We start from the raw sequence: 26,604 nt of genomic DNA, 5'->3' as shown, positions 1-26,604 counted from the left end.
CACCGAATGCGTGATAAGAGACCTTGGGACCCAGGTGGACAGTAATCTCTCCTTTGATAGGTCACATCGCCACAGTAGTCAGGAAGTCCTTCTATGTGGCACACCTCATCATAAAAGGATTCTCATACAGGAAAAAAGAGGTCATTGTTCCCCTCTACTCGTCACTCATTAGACCCATTATAGAGTACAACGCCCCTTTTGGAATGTACCTCACAAGACATCTGCAGCAGCTGGAAAGGCCACAGAAGTACCTCACAAAGAGGATTACTTGCCTCAAACAAATGCCCTACACTGACCCCCTCAAAAAACTCCAGCGTTACTCCGTAGCATATCACCTGCTCCGAGGTGATCTCTGCCTACCATATAAAGCTATGTCAAACCCAGAGCTGTTGGACATGCTACACCTAAAGAAATCCCAATCCCTCACCTAAACCTTGTCACCACAATAAACAGGACATGCTGGAGGTATAGATTCCTATCCCAGAGACTTCCTATACTCTGGAACAAGCTACCCATCTATGTCAAGCAAAGTTCTTCATTAGCACTCCAAGAAAAATCTTGATGAGTGGATGGGAAATAGGAAATACACCCCGGGGATCACTTCTGTGTCTCTGCTGGACAGTGGTACAGGAAAATAACTTTCTTGGGTGGCATAAGCTATGGAACCTTGCTGGCTAGGCTTACGTAGGCCCTTGGGCCGATAGCCTAGAACCTACCTATGAACTTATAGGATAGAAGAAAAAAAAAAAAAAAAGAGTAGGAGTTTCCCTGTGCTGTGGTCTACTTTCCCTAGTTAGTTCCTGAAAAGAGGACACTGGCCGAGTGGGACTAAACCAGTCAACAAAGAGTAAATAAACGAATAAAATAAGTAAATTTGGAACTACTTCTACCATCCATCATCCATTAGAAAAGAATATTTGGGATAGGGCGGCAACAAGAGAATATAGTTACTATACATTTGTCAGGCAAATACATCACAACTTTCTTAACATTTTGTCAACCGAAAGCTAACATTTCTAGTAGCACATTCCGAAAAGTTCATAGCAAGTTTACTGTCAGTATAAACAGGTAGAACATGTTAACACAACACTTCAGTGTTCTGAAGTCAGCTTTAGATGGTATCAGCACAGGTTAAAATGAGCAAAAGAGATTTTAAACCAACACAACACATCTTTGGAAAGGTCACTCTGAACTTTGAAAAAAAAAATGCCTATGGCACCTATGTCTCTAATGGACACAGGCAGCTTGTATATAATCATTCTAAGCACAGATAAACAGCACCAATTCCCCTCCCAGCCGGAGTGAAGAGCTACACCAGCCAAGCCCTACAGAGTTGCCAATTTGTTATCATCTGGGCATAGTATTTTGATCTTGTGGAGTTACTGGGAAGCACATTAGAAATTAAGGGTATCTCCTGTAATGCTGGCTCTGGACTATATGTACTACAGTTTTGGAAGAGAGGGGTCAGCTGTTACAGTAATCAAAGCTCTGTTGTCTCAGAACAGAATTTTTTTTTGCTCTTGTCAGATGTAATTTCAGGGGTGGAGGAAGGAAATAAATTTCCTGCTCCACTGCTATACTGGTTGAATATAAAACCTCATAACCTACTTGAGGCAATTTGCTGGTTTCAGTGAATGGTTTGGGTAGAAGTTTATGTACTAGGGGAAGGAATGAGAAACTAAGGAACCAGCTGCAAATCGTTAAAAATAGACTTGTTGGATAGCAAATAAATTGCTGTTTATTGAAAAAAATCCATGGTTTAGAAACCAAAATCTCTGTACATGTTTCATGGAAGATTATTATCTGCCTGCTGTTATAATTTCAAATCTGAGCATAAAACATCCTGCTTGGGTCAGCAACTGCCTTCACTTTGAAGACTGTTAAACGTAGAATACGTTTAGGGAATAGGAAGTCAATACAAGGCTAAGCAGTATCACAAAGAATGCTCAGCTACAATTCTAATGGACATCATCATACATGTAAGTAATAAACAACAGTAAGGCAAACGTGAAATCAGCATAACAAATCTCTGACCATTAAAACTCAACTAAGAAATAATAGCAAAATCTATAATACCTAAAATCTGTACTTAGTATGAAAGTTAATTTCAAACAAGTAAAAAAATTGTCTAACACTACTCACCAAAATATCTCTAAATAAAAGCTGCGAAGCTAAATTAACAGTCCAGTCCACAGCTCCTCCGTCAGGGACTTTTATTCTTATCACCAAACCCAAATCCTGTGTCTCCATAACATTAAAATTATTGAAAACAAGCAAAACCATAACAGGATCTCATTTGCTTGCTGCACCCCACATCTCCCTTCCTGTCAGAGTTTGCACAATAAAAATTATGAATTAGTAAGCAGCGACGAATTAATTGTGACTTAGCTGTACTCAAGTTTATGTTTTCAATGACACATAACGTAAATGTTTTTAATCCATTTGTTTGTCCCACTGAAGTAATGCACAACTCCTGTGAGAGGAAAGGACTTCGTGACATAACTGCGTCACGTGACCCGACGTTCTGTCGGCATCATCTCACGTATTTCCCCTCAACGTGAAAACTAATGTTGAAGGCTTTGACTCTTAGGAGTTGAAAGTTGGTAATAGTAACAAAACCAAAAATGTGAAATAAAACGATTAAAAATTATGTTGCTAACAGCTGTAAAGGGTACTATTTTATCAGACGTTAAAAGAGCCCAGACGCAAATCGATAAAGGAGTACTGTATTTCTTACACAACGATAATACTGATGAGGTTCTTACGATTTTTCAAGTGCAGTTTCCAAGGATATATTACGCTTCTGGTATACTGAAGTCATACCCCTGAAGTGTACCTCATTACGAGGAACGTACCTCATTTGGGGTCTTAAAAAGTTCATGTTCTACATTGAAAGACTCTTTTGACACACATTCAGTGTTAGGAATTTTTTAAGTGAAATCCATGGTAAATAAAAAATAATCATATTAATTCATTAAAATATCTTCTTTTTAAGTAAAACCAGCATATTTTAACCATCCCATTGCCTTCCTAGTTAAAGTTGTTAGTAAGCCATTAGTATGTGTTCCACATTTTGCCCATTTGTTCCACATTATGGGGCTAGTGTTCCTCATTTTGGTGATGGAAGGTTGAGAGCTGTGCTGAAGATGCATAAAATATTATTGAGTCACATTATTTCTGTGCTTTAGTTTTAATTATATTTCATAAGAATATGCTTGTATTTTAAGAACAGTACTTTATTATTGGCTGGGTTTTGTCATTCACTGCACACAATACCACAAAAATATGCCACTGTTTTTAATGTGAGACAAAAGTGCTAACAAGTTCTTAACAAAGTGTTGAGCAGTTTTGTACTAAGATAGTGAATGGGGGTTGGCATACTGGTTAAGGTGCTAACTGGCTAGGCGTATAATGCCCTGAACCACATGAAAGCATTACTTAAGATTGAGTAGCGCTATATGAATTTTCATTTTCCTTGTGCACCCTTGCAGATAAGTTATCTAATATTATGAGAAGTTTGAATCATACTACAGTTTTTTTGCAACAATCACAAGTAACTGGTAATCTCAAAATTCAAGGCAGCAGTAATAATTGGTAACAGTCATTAATTTGATTAATAGGCTCTTAGGTTCACAGATTAATACTAAGCTAACTGCCCTTGTGGGCCATTTTAAACCTAGCCAGTTGCCCCATGTGAGAATTGAACTCTGCATCTTGTGTCTATAAAGTAAACAACGTAACCTCCCACCCAAAGAGCACTGAAGGAATCAAACCCTGTACCATCACAACTCCATTGCACAACCTTAACCTCTACACCAAATGCCAGACAATTTTTTGAATGTACCTCATTCTGATACTGATATTAATGTTAATAATGCAAATTCAAGCACATCTAATTCCAACATTCCTGACAATACTATTAATGGCAGTCCCAGCAATAGAAACATAACAGGACTTTTTGTTAAACCCATTAACCTATGTGATAATGAAAGAAGATATAGATCACACACTTTGCTTTATGTACTGGACATGTACATTTCTAATCAACAACTAGAAATAATATATCAAATATAACTATCTTTTGTGGGACAATCTGTATTTTAAATGATCCTTAAAATACAAATAAGTCTGTAAGGGGTTAGCTGTTTTTAAATTTCCCAGTGGTGTCAAAAAGATATGTTATTCAGTGAGCTAATAATGTTTTTTTTTTTGTTTTGTTTTGTTTTTTTTGTCAAACTGGGACTAGAATTGCTTAATATTCTCATCAGACTGTTAAAATATCTCAAGGTTGAAAATAAATATTTAAATAAATGAGTTACAGAGCATTTGGACTTTATTACCAACAAACATCATTACAATCATATGCATGATATACTACACAGATACAAAAGTCTGTAAAATGAAAATTAAAACATGCTTCAGAGATTAGAAACAATATGATGAGGGGGCAGTCTATACTATGCTTTACAAGAAAAAAGTAAACAGAACAATTCTAATACTTTTTTACAGAGAAAACTCTACATTAAGTTCCTATATTAGCCAATCCAATGACTCCACATGAAGTTTTTTTAGAATCAGAGATCCACCTCCCTCCCCTAAGGAAACCACTGTAACCGACAGCCAAACATCATAAGAGATTAATCAAATCCAGATACACCAGAGAACAGAAATACAATCAGTAGAGAGATGGAGTCTACAAAGATAAGGAATTTGCTCATGGCAGCGATTTCTTCACATGTGGAACAGATACCAAGTCAGACTTGAGAGAGTTCCAGAACTTTTTAGTAGCAGAAACTAAGTTAATGCCCCAGACTAATATCATGGAGTTTAATCTGAGTTCTACTCAATTTATGAATGGACAAATGAATTTATTACAATGAAGTTTTTCATTTCCGCCAAAAGGTAACCTCACTGTCACAAACACAGTAATAGAGTTAAAATGTTTACGAAAAACTTAAATTTAAAAGGTATAATAAAAATTAATATGGTCTCTAATTCGGTCAAGGGCATTTTTAAAACATTAACTAGAATCCCCATTTAATTTTACTATTTTAATGTTTGAAATTCTTATGCGAAGAAAAGTAAGTAATTATTAACAGTATATCCTCAGATACATTAGTACAACATGATGAGGGAGGAGGCATTTGTCATTATGGACAATGTCAATGGAAGGTGGCATTGTCATTAGGGACAATGCCAAATACATTCATTATATGGTTAAACTGTTTTGTGGTGTTAATACCTATAAGGAAGGTACTTTATCAGAAGTTAATAGATCTTACAAGCAAATGCATGAATATGTATAATATTAAACAATGTTAGTACTGATGTAAATACCTATGATTGTTTTCCAAATAAAGTTTCCAAAAGATGGGTTATGCTTTTGCCATCCAGAAGATAAGATTAAGCATCACTGATTCTCATTTTCATCCTATAATAGATCTGAAATGGAAGTGCCAACTATGCATGTAAATTTTAAATTGAATAGGGCAGTACAGCCTACTGTTTCATTCTTGCAGTATTCATCAGACATGTTTGAACAAATTAAGGAATATTGGTATAAGCAATTTTGAGGATGAATACTTTTAGTAGCTGCAGATGTAAAGTCACTATGCAATTGTATACCCCAATCCGAAAGTATTATTATTATGGTAAAAAACTGTGACTGAATTAAGAGTACATGAACATGGAGAAGTTTTTTTATTTATTCTGCATTCTGATTCACATAGTATCAATAAATATGTTTGTATTTAATGACATTTATTATAAGCAATTAAGTTGAGTTGCAAGGGAGTAATTTTAGTTTCAATGTTTGCTAATCTGCTACTTGCATAATGGGAACAAACATGTCTGTATTCACATATACTGTTTCAGTGAGTGAAATTTTATGTGTGTTTTTATTGACATCTTTATGGACAGGTAGTGAAGAACAATGGCACAATTTTGGAGTGATTGGAGCAAACATTTGTTTTCTTAATGTTACTGTATCTTGGAACTGTACTGAAATACATTTTTAAATGTTGCAATAAAATATGAAAAGGAAAACTTTAACTTTAATTCTACAGTAGGACAAATGCTCATTTATGTTAATTCCACATTGCTTTATTAGAGTCTTCATTCTTATAAAACAAAAGATAATGTCTTTAAAAGTCAGCTAATTGGAAGTCAGAGACTATTAAAGACTTAAGGTTCATATCTAATTATGATAAAATTCAGAAATTTAAATTCTGTGTTTTGTGACAGACGTTATAAGCATGTTGAAGAACACCACAGAGCATGTGCTCACTGAGAAAAGAGGCAAATATGGCCGTGTATGAGGTTCTACTCAAGTTAATGATACTAAGGACTAATTTTAATAAGAGGAACTTTACATGCACCTGTCACATATCAAGTTGATTTGAAAAACGCTTATCTTGACTTGGCCGAGGCTTTTGAAACTATACCCACTGCTAGTAATATCAAACAATTAAAGAAACTTTGTGCAAACCCCTTATGTTGCCCATTGGATTGCTAGTTTGCTACCAATGGATCCCAAACTGTACTATCTCTGAACATAAAACTGTAATTAGTGGGGTACCACAGGGTAAGTGATGGGCCTTCTCTTGTTAGGCATTTAATTTACAGACATCTAAACCAATATCCTAGAAATGCAGGTAACCAAGTTTGCAGATGACTGCAAGCTGAGCACTGATATCTGCTCAGCTACTAAAACTAAATTTCTCCAGCAAGGTCTGAAATATGATTAAAACTGGTATACTGGAAACGTTCTCAAGTTAAATGCAAAAATATGCAACATAGTAGTATTTTGCAAAAAGCTACTCCCACCTCATATGCTTTAATTGGTGCTTCTCTTTAGACAGATACGGTCCTAAGAGACCTGAGAAAGTATGTTTATAACTGTCTTTCTTTTGATCTTTATACTTCCACCACAGTCAGGAAATCTTTACATCAGACCCAGTTAAGAATATCTTCAAGATCAAAAGAAGTAATCTTACCACTGTATTCTCTTATCACATCCATCATCAAATATAATAGCCCCTTTGGTATGCACAAATACAGGCATATTGCTCAAATGAAAATGTCCCATTGATTTTTTAACCAAGAAAAGTAAAGGTCTAATGTAATCAATCAGCGGAGGTTAGAAAGGACTGGGAAAAGAGACTGGATAAGCAATTCACAAAGAAACAATGAGAGGATATATGTATGTCTCCCTAATATGCAATAAAATCTAGAAGATCTAGGATTTCTGCTTGGAAATGTTTACACAGATATTTTTATACCCCAAGTAGACTTCAGAGAATTTTTACTCAGGTAGACAGCAAAGGTCGGAGATGTGATGAGGAAGAAAATGGTAATTGGGAACATATTTTCTGGGAGTGCAGTGAGTTGGCAGATTTTAAGGATTGCCTGCAGGATGCATGGTCAGAAAATCTGGGTGGGCAGATTGGTGTGACAAAGGAGAAGATTCTTCTGAGCTATGATACAAAATCGGAATTGCCTACACATGATAAGGCCTTACTATCTCTAATTATGGTGGATGCCAAAAAAGCAATTTCTAGAAAATGGAAATCAAAATCTAAACCAACTATATTAGAAACAGTGAATATGGTAACAGAGATAAAACAAATGAAATTGAGATCTTTAGAAAAAAGTAGGAGCAAATTACATAGGGAAAAATGGGAATTGTGGGAACAATACATACAGGGGAGGAATGAAGTTTGAAAGAAGGTAGGACTTAAATGAGCCATGTAATGCTTGACTGAAAATGACTGGGTAGATTATAAGGGATGTATAATGTTTGCAACTGGGAGTGTGTCAGTACAGTTTGTGATGTAAAATGCTTGCAAATATATTGTGTCGGTGTGGTTTGTTTTCATTTATATAAATTTATTATTTGCTGGCTTCCACTGCTTTCTCATCAACATTACCTGAATACTTGTCCAAAATTATTTATGCACACAGCAATACTCACACAGTGGCCTGTAGGAGGGGTGAATAATATCACTCTAGTAGCAGTACCACCTTCCCCGTCTTTTTGACAACATTACCACCAGTGAAACCACTCTGGTGCACAACACAATTACTGTTAAAGGTTCACAGGTTTATACTAAGCCAATGTTATGTCAACCTTTTTAGGGTTAGCTAACAATTCCCTAGAATAACAGCCCTTGAAGGTAAGTTAAAAGTTGAGAATATGATATTATATCAGGACAATTGTTAACTGATGCCCTTCAAAAGGTACAAGCTTATAGGTGAATTCACACCAATTAATACACATTCACATAAGCTCATTTATAAACCTCCAGTCACAAGCTTTTAAAATGCAATAATAAAACTTGAGCATGCAAATATGCATCTTGTAAAATGAAATATAAAAGCAACTATAAACTTGTACAAAGAAAATACAAAATAATTGTGATAAAACAGATAGATGTCATATTAAAAGCATTCTAACAGCTTAGCTGGAATTATGATTACCTGTAGATAAATGTTTAATTAATTTCAGTCCAACTTTTCGACTGAATTACACAAGACCTTTACAGGAGAATACCAGTATTTGTAGTCTACATGAGTGAATACAGGTCTTTGACTTGGATCCTTACAGTTGGCTACTCGAAAAACAGCATGGAGTTGGGACATAAGACTGAGCATCTGACTGCATTACAACTGTGAGGTAGGGTAGATGGGAGTCTGGTGAGACAAACAAGGACAGGAATAAGGAATGTGACTAGTGGAGTACCACAGAAGTAGGTACTTGGTTCAGTAATATTCAGTGTGTTAATTTCTGACACAACTGAAGGAAAAAGGGACTGGATCAACATCTACACTGATAACAAAAAGGTAGGTGCAAGTGGAAGATGGGGTGAAGAGTCTAAGGGAGGATTTAGAAAGAATGATCACATGATCAAAAAGATATACTACTTTAGTATAAACAAATGCAAAGTACTGCACTTGAACCACAACAAGTGGAGTGAACATGATTGTAGTAGAGTAGGAGGAGGATCTGGCAATGTTTATCACACCTTTATTGGGCCATCAGAAGTTGAATACATGGATGTGGCATACCATTGGTTGAATCTCCTTGTGTTCTGACTGAAGAGTGCTCCTCAAACAATCTGGAAATATAGCGCTGATAAGTATATTTTTGGCACTTTTTATCTTTCCAGAGTTCTGCACTGTCTTAATTTTTGCTTGATTGAATTATTTATATATTTACTGGCATTGTTTTCTGTTTTCTGATCTGTTCTGATACTGGTTTTCTCCTCCCACCCTATTCCTGTGGTGTTGTTAAAGTGGGTGGCTTTGCAGTTTCCCACCTCAACTGTAAATTTGATCTGGGACACTCCTCCCAGTCTAGTGTCATTGGCTCATTCTACCTAATACAGAGGGAACATTTGAGAAGGCCAACCCACCTAGGTTATTAACCTTGAATTATCTTCTGCTCCTCCTTTCTCCCTTTCCACTTTACTAAAAAAAAAAACTTTGCTAGAAACTCCTTGTGTTCTGACTGAGTGTGCTTCTCAGCTGATAAGTATATTTTTGGCACTTTTTAACTGTTTAGAGTTGAATAAAACAACAGTTGAATTCAGTTCAGAATACATTTTGAATAAATTGCATTGCTTGCACTGCACTTGAATTGTTTTTAGTGCTGTTTTAGCTGCTTTTCTGTAAAAAAAAAATTCTAAGCTTGTGTCCTGCCTTTCCTGTAACTAGTCTAGTCCAAATACAGATTTTCTGCATTCAGGATTGTTTACAAGCTTCTGAGACCCCAAGCCTTTCTGTCTTGGAGGGAAGCCTTCTACCTTATCAGTGGGAGTGGTAAGCACTAGGTAGCCTATCTACCACAAGAGGAGTAGTTTCTGGCCCAGAAATTGTAGTTTATTGGCAGTTTGGGCAGTTTTTCCATCTCTTTCAACCTTCTGGTTTAAAAGCCTGCATTTGCACTTGTTTCCTGCCTTTCCTCTAACTAGTCTAGTCCAGATACAGATTTGCTGTATCCAGGACTGTTTGTAAGCTTTTGAGTGGTGCCAAGGTCTGCTCTTCAATTTTCCCCTTAGATCTGCTAGTTCTCTCCTCTCCGGCACTTTTACTATCTTATTAGTCTAGCACTTTACCAGACCTCTTGTAGCAATTATTGTAGCACACAAAAGTGCTACCAACACTATACGTTCTACAAGAAAACAGCTCCAGTACTTATTATTAATGCCCACCCCTCCAGGTATGTCTAAAGGTCAGTTCCCTGTGCTTTCTCCTATTAACCTGGTGAAATTGGGCATCCTGAGGCAATGTAGCAACTGCCTCATGTACACTGACAACCCTCTCTTCTTACCTCCCAACACTCAGACTTGCGAGAGATGCACTTATATATCCAAATTGGAAGCCATGCAGTCTCCAGCCAAGACTGGAATAGCTAGTCAAGAGGAGGAGGTCAACACTTGCACCACACCACATGGAACACATAGCCCTCCAGAACACACACCAGCACTGCCTTCACATAAAAACACAAACCACACACCCACCTTCGCGGAGGGTCTCAATAAAAATCTACCCAAACAGCAGAGACCTCCAAGGCAGAAACGCACTTGACCACCACAACACAACACTAATCAAGAGACACATAACTCTCCTAAATAGTGTGTCACGCAACCAAAGCCCCTAAGGCAAAACGGCATGCCCAACACACTAGTCATAGGTGACTCCATAGTGAGGCACACTGATGTTCCACTCACTATGTTGAATAAGGAGAAAGTAACAGTCAGCTGCCTGTCAGGTGCCAGGATCTGCCACATAACGCGTGCACTCAGGTCCCTCAACAACAAATACAAATATGACTCTGTCATTGTACATGTGGGTGTGAATGACCTGAGACGGACCTCCCTGGACTACATGAAAAGAGATATAGAGGAGCACTCGGATTATGTAGCCCAGGCAGGTATGACCCTAGCTCTGAGCAGCATCCTACAATCACCCAAAGTGATACCACAGTACAAGCAGAAAATGATTGATTTCAATAATTGGCTATGTTTCTGGTGTCATTCTAAGGGGATCCAGTATCTGTCTGCCTGGGATGACATGACTGACAGACCTCGATGCTTTGCCAGGGATGGCCTGCATCTGTCACCCTTGGGCTTCTGGATACTGACCAAGGCTCTTGCCACCCACTATAGTTCCTTTTTTAGGTGGTGTTTCAAAGACCAAATTACCACCATAACAGCTACAAACAAATGCAATCTGAGGGTCATGCTGCTCAATGCTAGAAGTCTAAATCTCAAAATGCACTCACTCGAAGCACTCCTTAAAATGGAGAACATTGACATTTGTGCTGCAACAGAGACCTGGTTCAAGGCAGCAGAAAGCACCCCTGCACTACCAGGCTATAACTCATTCCACATCTTTCGTCCCCAGAACCTGGACCGAAGCTCCAAAGGTGGTGGTGTTTCCATATTCATAAAGGATGCACACACCTCCAGACTTGTAGCCCAACAAAATGCATCTGAGATACTTCAGTTGCAGCTAACATTGGGTGAGACAGTGATTCAGGTCATTGTCCCACTGTACTAATCCCTCATTAGACCCATTATAGAATGCAACATTCATTAGCGGACCGGAGTTCCGCTGTGGCGACCCCTAACCGGGAAAAGCCGAAAGACACAACAACAACATAGAATACAACACCCCGTTTGGTATGTACCTCTCAAGACATCTGCAACGACTGGAAAGGCTACAGAAATACCTCACTAAAAGAATCACAGGCCTAAAGCAGATGCCTTATGCTAACCATCTAAAAAAACTCCAGTTATACTCTGTCGCATATCGTTTACTCAGAGGCGATCTCTGCTTAACATACATGGCCATGTCAAACCCAGAGCTGTTGGACATGCTACACTTAAAGAAATCCCAATCCCTCAGAGCCACATGCTCAAGGGATCTAAACTTTGTCATCACAATGAACAAAACACGCTGGATGGATAAGTTCCTGACCCAGAGACTTCCCAGACTCTGGAATAGACTGCCCATACATGTCAAGCAGAGCACCTCTTTGACCCTCTTCAAAAGGAACCTTGACGATTGGATGGGAGATAGGAAATTCACCCCGGGGATCATGTCAGTCATCCTGCTAGACAGGGGTCCAGGGAAGTAAATACTGTGGGAAGAAATAGCCAGGGAATTGTTATGGCTAGGCTTGTATAGGCCCTATGGCCGATAGCCTAGTACCAACCTATGAACATATACGTCCCCAACCATGTCCCAAGGCTCACACTCCACGTTCTTAAGCACCCTGGAGAATATTATGGTCCAACCTAACACTCTCATACTGGGCGACTTCAACTATCTCTCCATTAACTGGGAAAACTACTCATGTACCAACACTTGCCCAACGTTTCCTGGAATTCATTAATTCCAATGCCCTGGACAAGCTCATCCCTCATCAAATTCTCTAAAGCTTGCTATGAAAACAGAATTGCAACAGATAGTAAAGACAACCACACGGCCTTCTATAGTTATGTAAAGAATCTCCACGGCAATACCCAGAATAGTTCTGAACTACTGCACAACGGTACCTTCTATACCAAGCCAACAGATCTTGCCAATATACTGGCCGACAGATTCAGTGCCAACTTTACCCCTCTCTCCTCCCCCAAAGGACCAATCACAATATCAGTAGACTGCCAGGCACCCAGTATCACTGCTGCACAGGTTAAAACACCACTGTCGAAGGCCAAGAATACAGCTTCTATGGGACATGACAATGTCCCTGGGTGTGTTCTACATGAACTACAGAATGAACTGGCAACTCACCTGTGTGCCCTGTTCAATCACAGCCTCACCTCAAGCTTTGTTCCTACCGAATAATGCACTGCTACAGTCATCCCTCTCCACAAAGAAGGAGCAACTACAGACCCTGGGTACTATCACCCCATTAGCCTGATGAGTCTGATATGCAAAGCTATGGAACACATCATCATGGACCTAATAAACAAGGATATAGGGAATTTCCAAACTCTGTATCCCACACAGTTTAATTTTGTGAAGGGTAGATCATGCCTGCTCAACTTGATCAACTTCTTTGAGTCAGTCTCCAGAGCTGTGGATGAAGGCAAGGTGATTCATACAGCCTACCTTGATCTGGCCAAGGCCTTTGATTCCATACCCCACTCAGGAATCATAGAAAAACTCACTAAGCTAGGCATCAACCCCTATATCACTAGGTGGGTTGCAAACTGGCTCATAGATAGAACCCACAGTGTAAAAGTAGCTGACTCCAAGTCAGACAGCCGACCAGTCATGAGTGGAGTTCCACAGGGTTCGGACCTGGGTCCTCTCCTGTTTGGTATCTATTTCTCTAAAGTCCAGGCCAACACAAAGGGACTCTGGCTGACAAAGTTCGCAGACGATTATAAGTTGAGAGCTATTATTAACTCCCCAAGTGATGTTGACATCCTACAGAAAGGCCTCACTGAGACCGACTGGTGTCAGGACCATGGCCAAATGGCTCAATGCCAAACAATGTGTCGTCATCCCCTTTGGGAAAAACCCGGTTCCCATGAATTACCACATCGATGGTAGCCCAGAACTCTTAACTCCTAATACCTTTTTCACTCAATTTCTCTCCTATTCATATTTACCTCCCTTCCTCCTTTTCCCACTTAGCTTACTCCCCTGTCTCAGATTTCACTTGATTCTAACTACTGCTACTCTCCTCTCTTATTTACAAATTTAAAAAAACATCTCTAATTTTCCCTCTTTTATCCATAGCCATACTTTTTCTATCACCTGCTGTCTCTATCAACTTCCCCTCTGCTTTTGATTACTGATGTGCATGCTTTTACCTGTAAGAACTAAGATTTGATATACAGTACCTCTATATTCTTTTCTTAAACTCTGAGTTAATTTCCATTACTTCCCCTCTATATGGTGAAGTCCTTATGTACTGGAGGTATATGAAAGACTTTAACATTTGGTTTTATTGCCTTTTTTGTAAATAACACCTTTAAACTCTCATGTTACAATTGTACGAATTCAAGCATTATAATGTGTGTTTATATTACCTCATGCATATTGCATTGTTTGTAAACATTTTTATGGTGTATGTAATACTTTGTGGAGCTTTTCTCCCCAGGCTTCTGCTGAAAAATGGTGCAAGCTGAGTCAGACATTCCCGGTCAACAAATGTCAAATAAATAAATAAAGAGATATGGGAACACAGGTTGTGGTCAGAAAGTCCTTCTGTGTGGCACATCTCATTACTAACAGTTTTGCATCCAGGAAGAAAGCGGTCATTGTGTCCCTCTACTCCAGGTTTTTGCATCCAGGAAGAAAGTGGTCATTGTCTCCCTCTACTCTTCCCTCAGTAGGCCAATCATCCAGTACAATGCCCCATTTGGCATGTACCTCAATAAACACCTGCAACAACTGGAGAGGCTGCAAAAGTACCTCATAAAGAGGATCCTAGGCCTTAAGCACTTGTCCTATATGGACAGACTCAAAAAACTCCAACTATTATCTGTCTCATATCGCCTACTTAGAGGCGATCTCAGCTTGACTTACAAAGCCATATCTGACCCAGCTTTGTTAGAAATGCTATAGCTAAAGAAATCCCAATCCCTCCGCACCACACGCTCCAGAGACCTCAACCTCATTACCACAATCAACAGAACATGCTGGAGGGACAGGTTCATAACCCAGAGACTGCCCATGCTATGGAATAGACTTCCCATACATGTCAAGCAGAGCACCTCACTGGCCCTCTTCAAGAGAAATCTTGATGAGTGGATGGGAAATAGAAAATTCACCCCGGGGATCACTCCAGTGGCTCTACTTGACAGAGGCACTGGGAACTATGGTCGGGTGGCACAATGCCTGGGTAATCCTCTCAGCTAGGCTTGTAAAGGCTCCAGGGCCATTAGCCTAATACATACCTATGAAGTAGTGAACATGGGTTTCTTCAGTGGGATAGTCTACAAAGAGAGGGACATTAGACAGCTGAAAGGAATCCAGTGGAACACTACCACAATGCTATATGGAATGGCAGGTAAAGAGTATGACCAGAAACCAGATAATAATATACATGCATAAAGTCATGTTAGAGAGATGTGAATAGATCACCCTGATCAGAAAGGCTTTGGGGAAGGGGGAGCAGATTGTAGGGACCAATTAATTCCTGGATTTGCAAAACTGCATCTTCATAGTTAGGACTGTGCACACACATAATATTCTAAAAGAACAGATGGTAGAGAATGAATCTATAAAAGCAGTCAAGTGAGAACTGACAGAGAAGGGATAATAGGGAAAGTAAGAACTGAATAGAGATAGAATGTTAAATGCATTTACAGTGCAGACTAAATACAATTTTCTGTTGCAGTTAAATATAATGCATATACATACACACACACACACACACACACACACACACACACACACACACACACACACACACACACACACACACTAATTTCTTTGGAAGGTTTGCAATATTTTCCAACATTATAGTCTTTATCCTGGATAAAGGTTATTAACTGCTACTACTTAAAATTAATTGACTGATGGACTCCCAGATATTGTCCCCAGACTTGATAAGCCAAATGATTATAAGGATAAATGGTAGCATGTAGCAGAGCAGTCTAACCAAAGAGAGGTGGATACCAACAGCTTGTCACCATTTAACAACATATGCCCTCTTTTCAGTTAATGTAAAAGTAAACAGATATTTGGACACTAATTAAATAAAAAAATGTTTAAGAAAGAATTAGCTAAGCACTACACTTTACACTTAAATATGGACAAAAATAAAAGCCTACACAAAGAAAGGAGAATATAATCACTTTGAACAAATGGATTATAAGAAAGAAATACATTTGCTTAGAGCTACACCTTCTCCTAGATATGTATTAACTAAAACAGTTACTGAACTTTAAGCTAAACTGGCTGAATTTCCAGAGGATATCACAAGCAGAAACCAAAGTCAAAGGTCTGTGCACCACATGTTCGTGGATAGTTCTCGTCCTGACTGGTTCATTCAGTTATTTGATTTAGATCTTTCCCATACAAAAATCACTGCTGCAATTAAGCAGTGTTACTTTTACCTGCTCATGAGTTTTTCCCTGCTCTTGGCAAGCTGTCACCTCATAGAAATTTAGCTTTCTTGCCTAGTGATAGCCACTGATCTTGTAATCACAGGGCAGAATAATTATACTGACATCATATGACTGCGATACAGTTCACATTTTATGCAGAACTGCAGAATGCAGTTAGATTTCATATACATATTTATACACTGCAGAGAAAAATGTCACAGATTCTCACATTTTTTTATGTCATTGGACAACAGACACAGTGTGGATTCAATCACAAATTCTTTAGTTTGCCTTCTGCAGGTCAACGAAGCAAGGCTTAAGTGCAGTTCACAAATCTGTTACAGTCTGACTCAAAAACAAAGATTTATTCTCAAGCCTCAGACTTTCTCCTTAAGCAGGTTTTCCTGAGGCACCCTCAAAAATGATGCTTGCACTTACTGTACTGTTTTGGTACACTACCCGGTTCCCTATCTTGACATATTATCTGCATTGGTATTAGCAGTATCTTTCCTATGCAGGCTTGTCATAATCATGTTTTAGGACTGCAATGCTAAACTCCATCTAAGAAGCTTTGAATTTACCTGCTAAATAGTTTAAATGGTTGTGGTGCGTAATCATAGTGAACTTTCTGTTACATAGGTAAGGATGAAACTTTTGGAAAGCTCAACTACACCCAGATATTTATTTTTTGCAGCTGCACAGAATTCCTCCCTGGTTGAAGTGTTTAGCCGAGATACACCATGGGGTACTGTTCTTTCTTTATAATCCTGTCCATGGTTTGAAGCATCTAGCTGCACAATGAATTCTTGATTGTAGTCATATCTGTCTAACAAAGGGGAGGGGGTGTCCATTTGAGGCTTCTTTAAGGGTTTGGAATACCTGTTCATAGGCTGATGTCCAGCAGCTTTACCTGACCTTTTCTTTCTGGTAAGATCTGGAATGAATGTGGTTATAGTATTATAGTGGAGAACAAGCTTCCTATAGTATTCAGATGTCCATTAGAATCCCACAACTGCTTCTTGAAAGGAAGGTTACACCATCCCTGAATGGTTTGTAACTTGGGCTCTGACTGAATCTTTCCACCCCCACTCTGTAACCTAAATAAGACATTTTTGCAATTCCCACCTGACACTTGCGGCATTAATAGTTATCTCTGACCTTTTTAGATGTCTAGCAGTACTCTAACAAGTTAAACCTGTTCTTGCCAGGAGTGGCTACAGATTGCAATATCATCCAGGTAAATAAAAGTACAATCCCTAGCTCCTGCAAGGATGCAGTCTACCCACCTCAAAAGTTTTTGGGTATTTATGTCAAAGAACAACGTGGGGATCTCATATAACCCCAAATTTGTCAGAAAAGCTGACTTCATCCTCACTGCAGGTGTTAGAGAGTACCTACCAATAACCGTCAGTTAGGTCAGTAGTTGTTAGACCAACCCAACTCCTCTAAGGCATCACCTGACCTGAGATTGGGTAAGAACCTATGTCTGACTATTCAGTTCCCTACACAGAACATGGTGTTGCCATCTTTATTTTTGTTAACAAATGGCCTGCTGAAGTCCAGGGGCTGTTGGACTCCTGGATTACCCCCAGACCTAACATCATCTTTAGTTTCTCTGTCAAGGTTTGATTAACTCACTGATGTACCCTACAAGGGACTGTATGATTGCCCTCTAAGGCCCTGTGTCCACATGGCAATCCACAAGAAGGATACACCCTAACTTACCAGTAAACATGTCCCCAAACTCCTGTAATACTGCCCAGATCTTCAGAATCTGTTTAGGAGATAGCTGCTGTGAAATAACCACCTTCCACTGAGGTATCAGCTCATGCCTCACTGAGTTCTACAAGATTCCTCTTTGATTCCCCCTGTAATCCATTGCAGACAGAGAGTACTACAGTCTATTATGGCAGGAATTCATCATGTTAATATGGTAGAATTTATGCTAAAGTTTGTTCTTCTGCATCCTGTTAGCTCTCCTGTGCAGTTAATATCACTTATTTTTCTCACAACAGTGAAAGAACCACAATTTATTGTGTTAAACGTGAATAAGCATCATCACTTTCTGCCCAACAGAATACCTTCTGGCCCTGTCTGAGTCTGATCATACTAGATCTTTTGCTGCTATTGTGCATGTGATAGGTACTCTTGTGTCACCCTCATGAGCTTTATAAGCTTGGTCCTGAAGTTTAGAGCATATTCCACAAGATTCACTGTGAGAATGACAGTCACCCTCTCACACATCATGACTTAAATCTAGGGACCTCATCATCCTATGATAAAGTATGTCAATGGGTGAAAATCACATGGATTCATATGGTACCTGTATAAATGCAGAGAGGAGATGGGGCAGGTTCCTGTCCCACTCCCATTTGAAATGAATGGTCTGCAGATGGTAGAGAATAACATTAAATGCTTTAGCCCATAATGCTTCCCCAAAATAGACGAGCATATCTGTCATGAAACTTGAAACGTTATCTGTCATTATTTCTCTTGGGAAACCTACGCATCTGAGAATTCTTAACAAAGTATTTTCCACCTTCTTTGCCTGAACAAAGGAAAGGTATTTAGTGGCATAGTCCACCACCATCAGAGCATACCTTTTACTTGTGAGCTTGGTGTACTAAGAGGCCATACAGCGTTCATAGCTACTCTCTGAAATTACTCCTCAATAGTAGACAAAGGCATCAAAGCAACTTTATCCTTATCTCCTGCCTTGTCAACATTATGGTACTGCTCATGTCTTGCAAAACAGTGAAACTTCTTTTGTTGTACTTGGTGAAAAGAAATTCTGCACATGCCTTTTTTGTATGCTTTATGCCTATTTGACCTGAAAGGGAAATTTGTTTGATATTGAAGTTAATAGTTTAAGAACATTAAAGCATGGTAATTTGAAATTTGTTACTAAAATGAGTACATGTAATGTTAAACATTTGTTTATAACTCTTAAGATGACTCATCTTTGGAGTAGCTAGCCTGTACATATAGAATCAGTTAAGGGATTGGATTGCTTTAAGAGGAGTTTGGATACTTGGTTTGGAGACAAAGGTATGAATCTCTTTTAAAAGAATCAGTGCTCTATGACGGCTGTAGGACCTAACCACTGTATATATATATATATATATATATATATATATATATATATATATATATATATATATATATATATATATGTGTGTGTGTGTGTGTGTGTGTATGTATATATGTATGTATATATATATATATATATATATATATATATATATATATATGTGTGTGTGTGTATATATATATATATATATATATATATATATATATATATATATATACGTATGTAAAAGGGAATAAGGGAATACCATATTGCATATCATCAGAAGTACCTATTAGTAGGCATTTGGTACTAACCTAACAGCTAATGTATTACTTCTCCCTCTAGCATTTTTTCCGGAGTCCTTTTTATGTGCAATAACCATTCATCCTAGTACATGGACTTCCTCTGTCACTAAATTTGAGAAGAGTCCGTGGATACCTCTCTTAAATTTTGTGAAGTAGCACATAAGAACTAAAGCTGTGTCAGCTCTCTTTTTGTGAACAACCCTGTTTTCCCTTCAAAAAATAATTCTGGTATGCCATGACAGCTGTGCCTCAAATTTAGCCTTACTACCACTTAACTCACCTCTTTAAGTAGCCCTTCCAGGTGAAGTCCACTACCTTTCAACAATGGCGCTTCAAATCCAGGCTTCTTTCTCCTATGTAGCTCACTGAAATAGCCAAATTACCAGCCTTGGTTGGAAGTGTGGTCACTGTCTAGGTCTCTTCTCCACATGTGCTTGGATCCATACCTGTCTGTAAGTAACTGCATTATGAAAATCATTTGCTATTAAAATATCCCCTGGGCCATCACTGAAAACTACCACTTTCTGGCTCTCTTGCCCTACTTCCCAGTCCAAGAAAACTGTGGTCTGTGGTACCTGTAAAAGTGTCTCACCCAAGACCCTAACTTCAGTGAAATGCCCAGGCAAATATTGCTCTCTTTAAGCCACTGAAAGCATTACAATAGTTATCTTTTGTGCTGTAGCCCTCTTGATAATAATCTCTTTCCCCTCCATCAGGATAGAGCACAGACCCCCTTTTGACAATCTGATGCAGCAGTTGTCTCTTGACAACCTACCACTGTTGTAGGGCTCTAACTGCTTGCTGCCTTCTGTGACTTTCTTTCCTGTCTTGTCCCAGAGGACACTGATACCACATATGCCCGCAATTTACTCTAAAACAATTGACACCAAGACCCAGGTGTGTTTTAGAACTGGAAACTTAGCCCTTTGACTGTGGAACCTGCTGTGATGGCTTATGTATGTAACCCCTTCTTGAGTAGTTGTAACATGCTAGATAAACAGATGACCCCCTCCTCACCATCGCTTCAACAAAGGTGCACTCCCATTCTGCCAATCAGATTCTCACGTCCTCAGACAGATTACTGATTGACTGATCCATTAGCAAAAGGTCTGCTAGCCTTTCAGATGTAGTGATCTCATTTACTCACCCACCTATAAAATATGTGTTCATTCTGCCAATATACTCGCTCACATTCTCGTCTACATTTCTTCTATGGTCTCTGTATTTCACTCTGTATGCTTTAGGAGTCAGTCTAAAACATTCAAGTAAATGTTGTTTACCTACACCAGTTAACTCTAAGGCACTGCTGTACCCATAAACAGACGAGTTAAAACCATCCACCCATTGTCCCTGGTCAGTTTGGTGTTGATTACACACCCTTTCCAGTGCCTGAATATCAAAGTCATCTCTTTCTTTACACTGTAGAAATAATTTGGTATTGACCTTGGCATCTTAAGCTCATATTTCTCTCTTCCCAGTACTAACTTGTCTTTGGTAAAGGACCAGCATTTCCCTTTCATGCTGGTGCTGTTTTTTCCACTTACTTCAGCTTGCTCTTGCTCTCTTTGCACCTCATGTTTTATATTCTCTAGCGTGCACCAAGTTCCAGATGTTTCATCACTAGCTCAGATTTCTTTATTCCAGATGGGTTTTGAGGTCACCCGAGGATGTGCTTGACTGTCCTTTTCCTGCATACTGCACACCCATAGGGTCTGTCAGGCTGTCTCCAGATTTAGTGGGCTGTTTTCCAGCTACATACAAGGCTATTATCATGTCCTCCTTGGACATGCTAGTATGTGAAATACCCTTAGTTAAATATAACACTGACATCATGGCATAGTCTTCTAAGCTCGTTTCTGCCTGTTTCCTAAACTATTCTGACTCAAAAATAAAACAACTGTTGTGCAGGTCATACATCTGGGCATTTACATTGTGGCTGCAATGTTATATACACCTTTGGTGACAACATTTCTTTGTAAACCAAATAAATCCAATTGCAGTAAGTACACAGCTGTCAACCACTGTCCTGTACAGTCAGCAGGGGTATGATCATTGGATATACTTCACTGCCCACCAATAAATTATCTAGATCTAAAATGTAATCACTATTAGGGGTATTGTTTGTTAAGCTACACCTCTGGCACTAAACATCTCAAAGGCTAAAAGATATACAAATGTGACTCATTAAACAACTTATTAAGTGTAGGTTGGCCTCAACAGCATGGAGGAAGTTCACTGTTGGCCTGGATACGAGGCTACACCATCTACAGCCAAAGACAGGATTCATTCTTAACAACCCACTAAGAAGAGTTCTTGGCCTAGATCCCCAGACCCCATTTTTACCACACTCTCTCTATGGTCAAGAATAGGATTCACAATGAACACCACATTGAGAAGAGTTCTTGGTCTATCTCCCTATATTCCTTTCTCACCACTCTCCCTGGGTTTCAATGCCTTACATTACCCAGTTATCCACAGCAACAGTCCTTTGAATAAAAGACAAAAAGCAGTTGATTGTAGCAGTGGGGAATAGTGCTGACAACAATAAAGAACAAAATAAAATCCACCAACAATCACTAATACTCCACTAGGATTGCTCCTTTAATAGATTAGCACTTTCATTCATATACTTGTGACAAATTTAATCTCAATTATTATTTCCACTCTTGGTAATAAACAAGTCAAATAATTCTATACACAAATGGCAGTATATACCAGAGTAGTCTGCTGTTTAAGCCTAGCCAATTTCCCTTTTTATAATTGAAATAACCAATTTCATTTGGTTATATATTGCCTTTACCCATCCCTTGGTGGATAATTATATATTATTCCTAATGAGAATAACATCATACCATAGATAATTTGAAAGTACCTATGAATGGGATAAAGCATTTAGGAGCTGCCTCTGTCCATAAGGAGCACAGGAGGAAGTCCACAGGTAAATTTTCTGTTTCTCATCCATAGATTTAAGTTGGACTTGAAAATGGACAGGGTTAAACTTTGTTTTATGTGACTAGGGAATCTGTTCCACAGCAACAACATCCTCTGCAAGATATGCCTGACCCACCAAACCATTCTGTTGATGTTGCAGAAGAGGTTTAGATCCCTAGACCAAATATTTTTGATGACATTTGACATGAGATGTGGAATAAATCCATTTAGTCAGAAGATGCCTTGTATGCCAGGCACAAATACATGCCAAAGGGGGCATTATATTTATTGACTGGCCTAATCACAGCTTAGTAAAGGGGGACAATGTTGTTGTGTCTTTCGGCTTTTCCCGGTTAGGGGTCGCCACAGCGGAACTCCGGTCCGCTAATGATTGGCAGCAGACTTTTACGTGCCGAGTTGCCAGCTCTGACACACAACCTTCAATGAAGGTATGCCCATTCACGCATGTCTCCACACAGAAGACGCTCTAGCTGAGGATCGAACAGGACGTCTTACTGTGAGGCGACAATGCTACCGCAGCACCACCACCGCAGTGAGTAAAGGGGGACAATAACATCTCTAAATCTTAAAAGAATCCCTTTTCTTTATAAGCTGTATAATACAGATGGACTTTCTTATAACAATAGACACATATTGGTCAAAAGTTAGGTCACTACCCCACATAAGTTCCTAAATCCCAAACAGCTGGGTCCAATCTTAGGGGTGTATTGTCAATGTGATTGTTCCCTGGTGTAGATGATTTTCCAAAGGATACAATAATGCATTTTTTGCCATTTAGTTTCAGTCCATAATTTTGGTGCCAGTTACATATTTGAGACAAACCTTCCTGCAAGATGGCTAAGTCATTTGGGGATTCAATGACTGCTCCCAGCTTGCAGTCATCTGCAAACTTAGTTAGCCAGAGCCCTTTGGTATTGGCTTTTACTGAAAAAAGAAGCCACACAGGAGAGATCTCAAAACAGAATCCTGCCACATCATGTCTTATCATTTTAAGCAATAAGTAAATAGATGATCATCTACATAAATAAATAAAAATAATTTACTCAAGAAATAAAGAGTTAAGCAGTACTGTTAACACAATCAAATATGCACAGGAATATAACCTTTTGCAGAAAAAAAGAGAAAATAATTACTTTGAGCAAACAGATCACATGAAAAAAACTGTCTACAGATTAACCTTCTCCTAGCTATGTCTTAACTATATGAATTATTAAGCACTAAGCTACAGCTGAATTTCCAGAAGACATCACATGCAGAAGAGAAAATACAGAAACAAACTCATATGTCTGTGCACTAAAAGCTCCAGTGTAGTTTTCCCAGTCTTTGCTGACTTTGTTGTTTATTCAGCGATTTGGCTTATCTCTTTCTGTATGGAATCACAGACAGAGCGAAGCAAATTTTCACATTTACCGGCTAATTTGCTCTGGGCTAGCTACAGCTTATAGAATTTTTTAATTGTGTTTTCATTATTTTTAGCAACTTGATTTAGCAGTAGCCACACATCTTGTAATCACAGGGCAGAATACTTGCAATTTCTGTTTCACATCTGGAATAAATCTCACATCTTATGTAGAATTGCTGTGTATTGATGCAGAGTACCATTACAAACTTTAGTTTCAAACTCCTTATACTTTTTATACATTGCACAGAAAAGGGGCACAAGCTCTCATAACTTTTCAGGTTATTGAAAAACACATATTGCAGATTCACTCACATATTTTAGCTTATCTGCTGAAGGTTACTGTCTGACTCAGAAAACAGGGACAGATTTATTTTCAAATATCATCTAGAGTAACTTCTGAAAACATTGTGGAAGATATTGAAAAATTATTTGTAACTCCATGGCAACGTTTAAGACCACTCAGGATCAGAGCCAGATCATGGTCAAATGGGGCCCTAAGTAGGATAATGGACCAGCCCCCCCCCCCCACCATGCAACCACTCCAGTGTCCAATTACTTGGCTCCCTCCCCCAATTACCATACACACTGTTCAAAACTGTCCATGTGCATGCTATTTGTCTTCTTTACTTTTTAAATGATTACAGAGATGTGAATACAGAACTTTTACTTTATTTATCCTTTGTTGACCAAGCTAGACTCGCAAAGCTAGTAGCCTCTTTTCTGGGGGGACCAGAGGTGGTATTTATACTACTAGAGGAAATTTGGGCAGGGCACCAGGAAACATTCTCTACTCGTTTCGGTTGGTAATGTGGAATCTTTTACATCCATCTGAGCTACCAAACACGCAAGCAGATGGGGCTTCGGTTTAACATCTCATCTATGAGATGATACACTTTGGAGTGCAGCACCCCCTTACACTGCATTACAGTGTCAGCAATCCATTTACATAGTGTGGTGATAGAACACACAGCCTTCTTCACTAAAGGCAAGTATGCAACCTGTTGTGCCACTAAATACTGCTTTCCATTTATATAGCAGACACAGTGAAGGCCATTTGCTAAACAAAATAGCTGGACACTGAAACAGACTTAGCATGAGCAACAGTAAACTTCCCTTCCCTTGGAACTCACATTCATTGAAAATGTGCATGGCCAGTGACATATTAAGTGTACCTTGATCCATGGGCTGTTTTCAAACCATGGACCCCCTGCAGACATTTTACGGTCAAGCATATATGCATGTGTTCTTTGATTCACCTTCCTGATTATTGCACATTTATTTCTTGTTTAATACTGCAACATTTGCTAGAGTCCATTTAAATTTGTAGTTTTGAACATTTTTTTCCAGACAACAATGAAACAAAATGTAGGAACCAATAATGTCAAAAGTACCCATTTCAGAACATTTCATCCACTTTAATGACTTACACTAAAAGTCTGACAGTTGGTATGAAGGATTAAGGCTCTTGCCTTCTGTAACTAAGGTACAGGGTTTGAGCCTTAGTATGTCATTTAACTGAACTGCCATCTCTAACTAGGGCATTTTACACACACACATACTCACACATACCTAGCTCTATTCAAGCTTGGAAGGTTCTTTGGTTTGAGCCTGGAAAACAATGTTGCTTGGTTCCGGTTTTCAAAATCTCATATGTTTAGCTTTGCATTGCCTCAGTGACATGCAGATGTGATGTAAAACATGAGATATTTAAAGCAGCAGTATAGAGTTGAAAACTTTTCTTTTTTTAATTAATTAAATTAATTTAATATTTAATAATTAATTTTTTTATAATTATTTTTTTTTTAGTAAACAGATGTTGCGGCCAGTTCCTCCAGTCAACAAAGGGTACTAGGTCACCTAGTGCTGCATCTAGCCCCTGCTCATGATTGCACTATGAGAGAAAAATAAATTTGCTGTAGCTAAGCTGCAATACAAAATCCTCAATGATCTCATACCATGAGTTTTACTGAAGTCACTGATCCTATAATTAAGTTACTTTTATTGCTGTGAACCAATACATTATGTAAAATGCTGTCTCACCTTCATATACTCCCTTCCTGTTTCACTTCCAGAGTGTATACCTTGGTATGATGGCATCCAGTCATGATTTTCTGTGTACCATATTTTCTTGACTATCACAATAAGTACATACATGCATACATACATACAAATATTTCAAGCACGGGCATTAATGCCCTTCTAGCCTGCCAATATACCAAAACACTTGTTCCCATAATAAGTATCTAGGCTGTTCTTAAAAATATCTAAACTAGTACTTTCTTTAATGTAATTTGGTAGTCTGTTCCATGCATCAGCTACTCTATCAGAGAATCAATTAGCGCACGTCTCATTCCTACAGAATCTCCTACATATGTTGTCTGATGATTCTCTGGTACTTTTTGTTAACCCCAAACATTCCCAGAGGTAGTTGTCACTAAATGTCCTATATACCTGAATAAGATCTCCTCTTAGATATCTGTAAAAGACACTGTACAAGTTCAGATATTTTAGTCTTTCATAATAAATTTTCACATCCATGGATACCCTTGGTATATTTCTGTTGTACTCTTTCCAGTTTACTCATGCTTGTTTTCTTATAGGGTTTCCATATTGTTATTCCAAACTCACATTTGGGTCTAATGCAACTAACAAACAATGACTTCATTATTTTTGATTTCCTAGACTTTATAAATCTTTTTATACAACCTACAGTTCTATAACTATCATTAACCAATTGGTTGATATGATTAGAAAAACTCATAGCTGAATCTACCCCTATACCCAGGTCCTTAAATGAGT

General features: G+C 38.6%; 1 protein-coding gene across 1 annotated transcript in view; it reads right to left on the bottom strand.

Annotated features, from left to right (window-relative positions):
• MAP2K5 (mitogen-activated protein kinase kinase 5) overlaps positions 1–2,529 on the bottom strand; it is a 3,489,187-nt gene extending 3,486,658 nt beyond the window's left edge. Inside the window, exon 1 of the mRNA XM_044077884.1 lies at positions 2,143–2,529. Within this exon, the coding sequence (XP_043933819.1) occupies positions 2,143–2,283 (141 nt within the window). The 5' untranslated portion in view covers positions 2,284–2,529. The remainder of the gene's footprint in view (positions 1–2,142) is intronic.
• Positions 2,530–26,604: the final 24,075 nt, after the last annotated feature.

Source organism: Protopterus annectens, chromosome 7.part0 (genome assembly GCF_019279795.1).
Source record: "Protopterus annectens isolate FY-2018-M chromosome 7.part0, PAN1.0, whole genome shotgun sequence".
NCBI lineage: Eukaryota > Metazoa > Chordata > Ceratodontiformes > Protopteridae > Protopterus > Protopterus annectens.
This window is presented reverse-complemented; position numbering and strand designations above follow the sequence as displayed.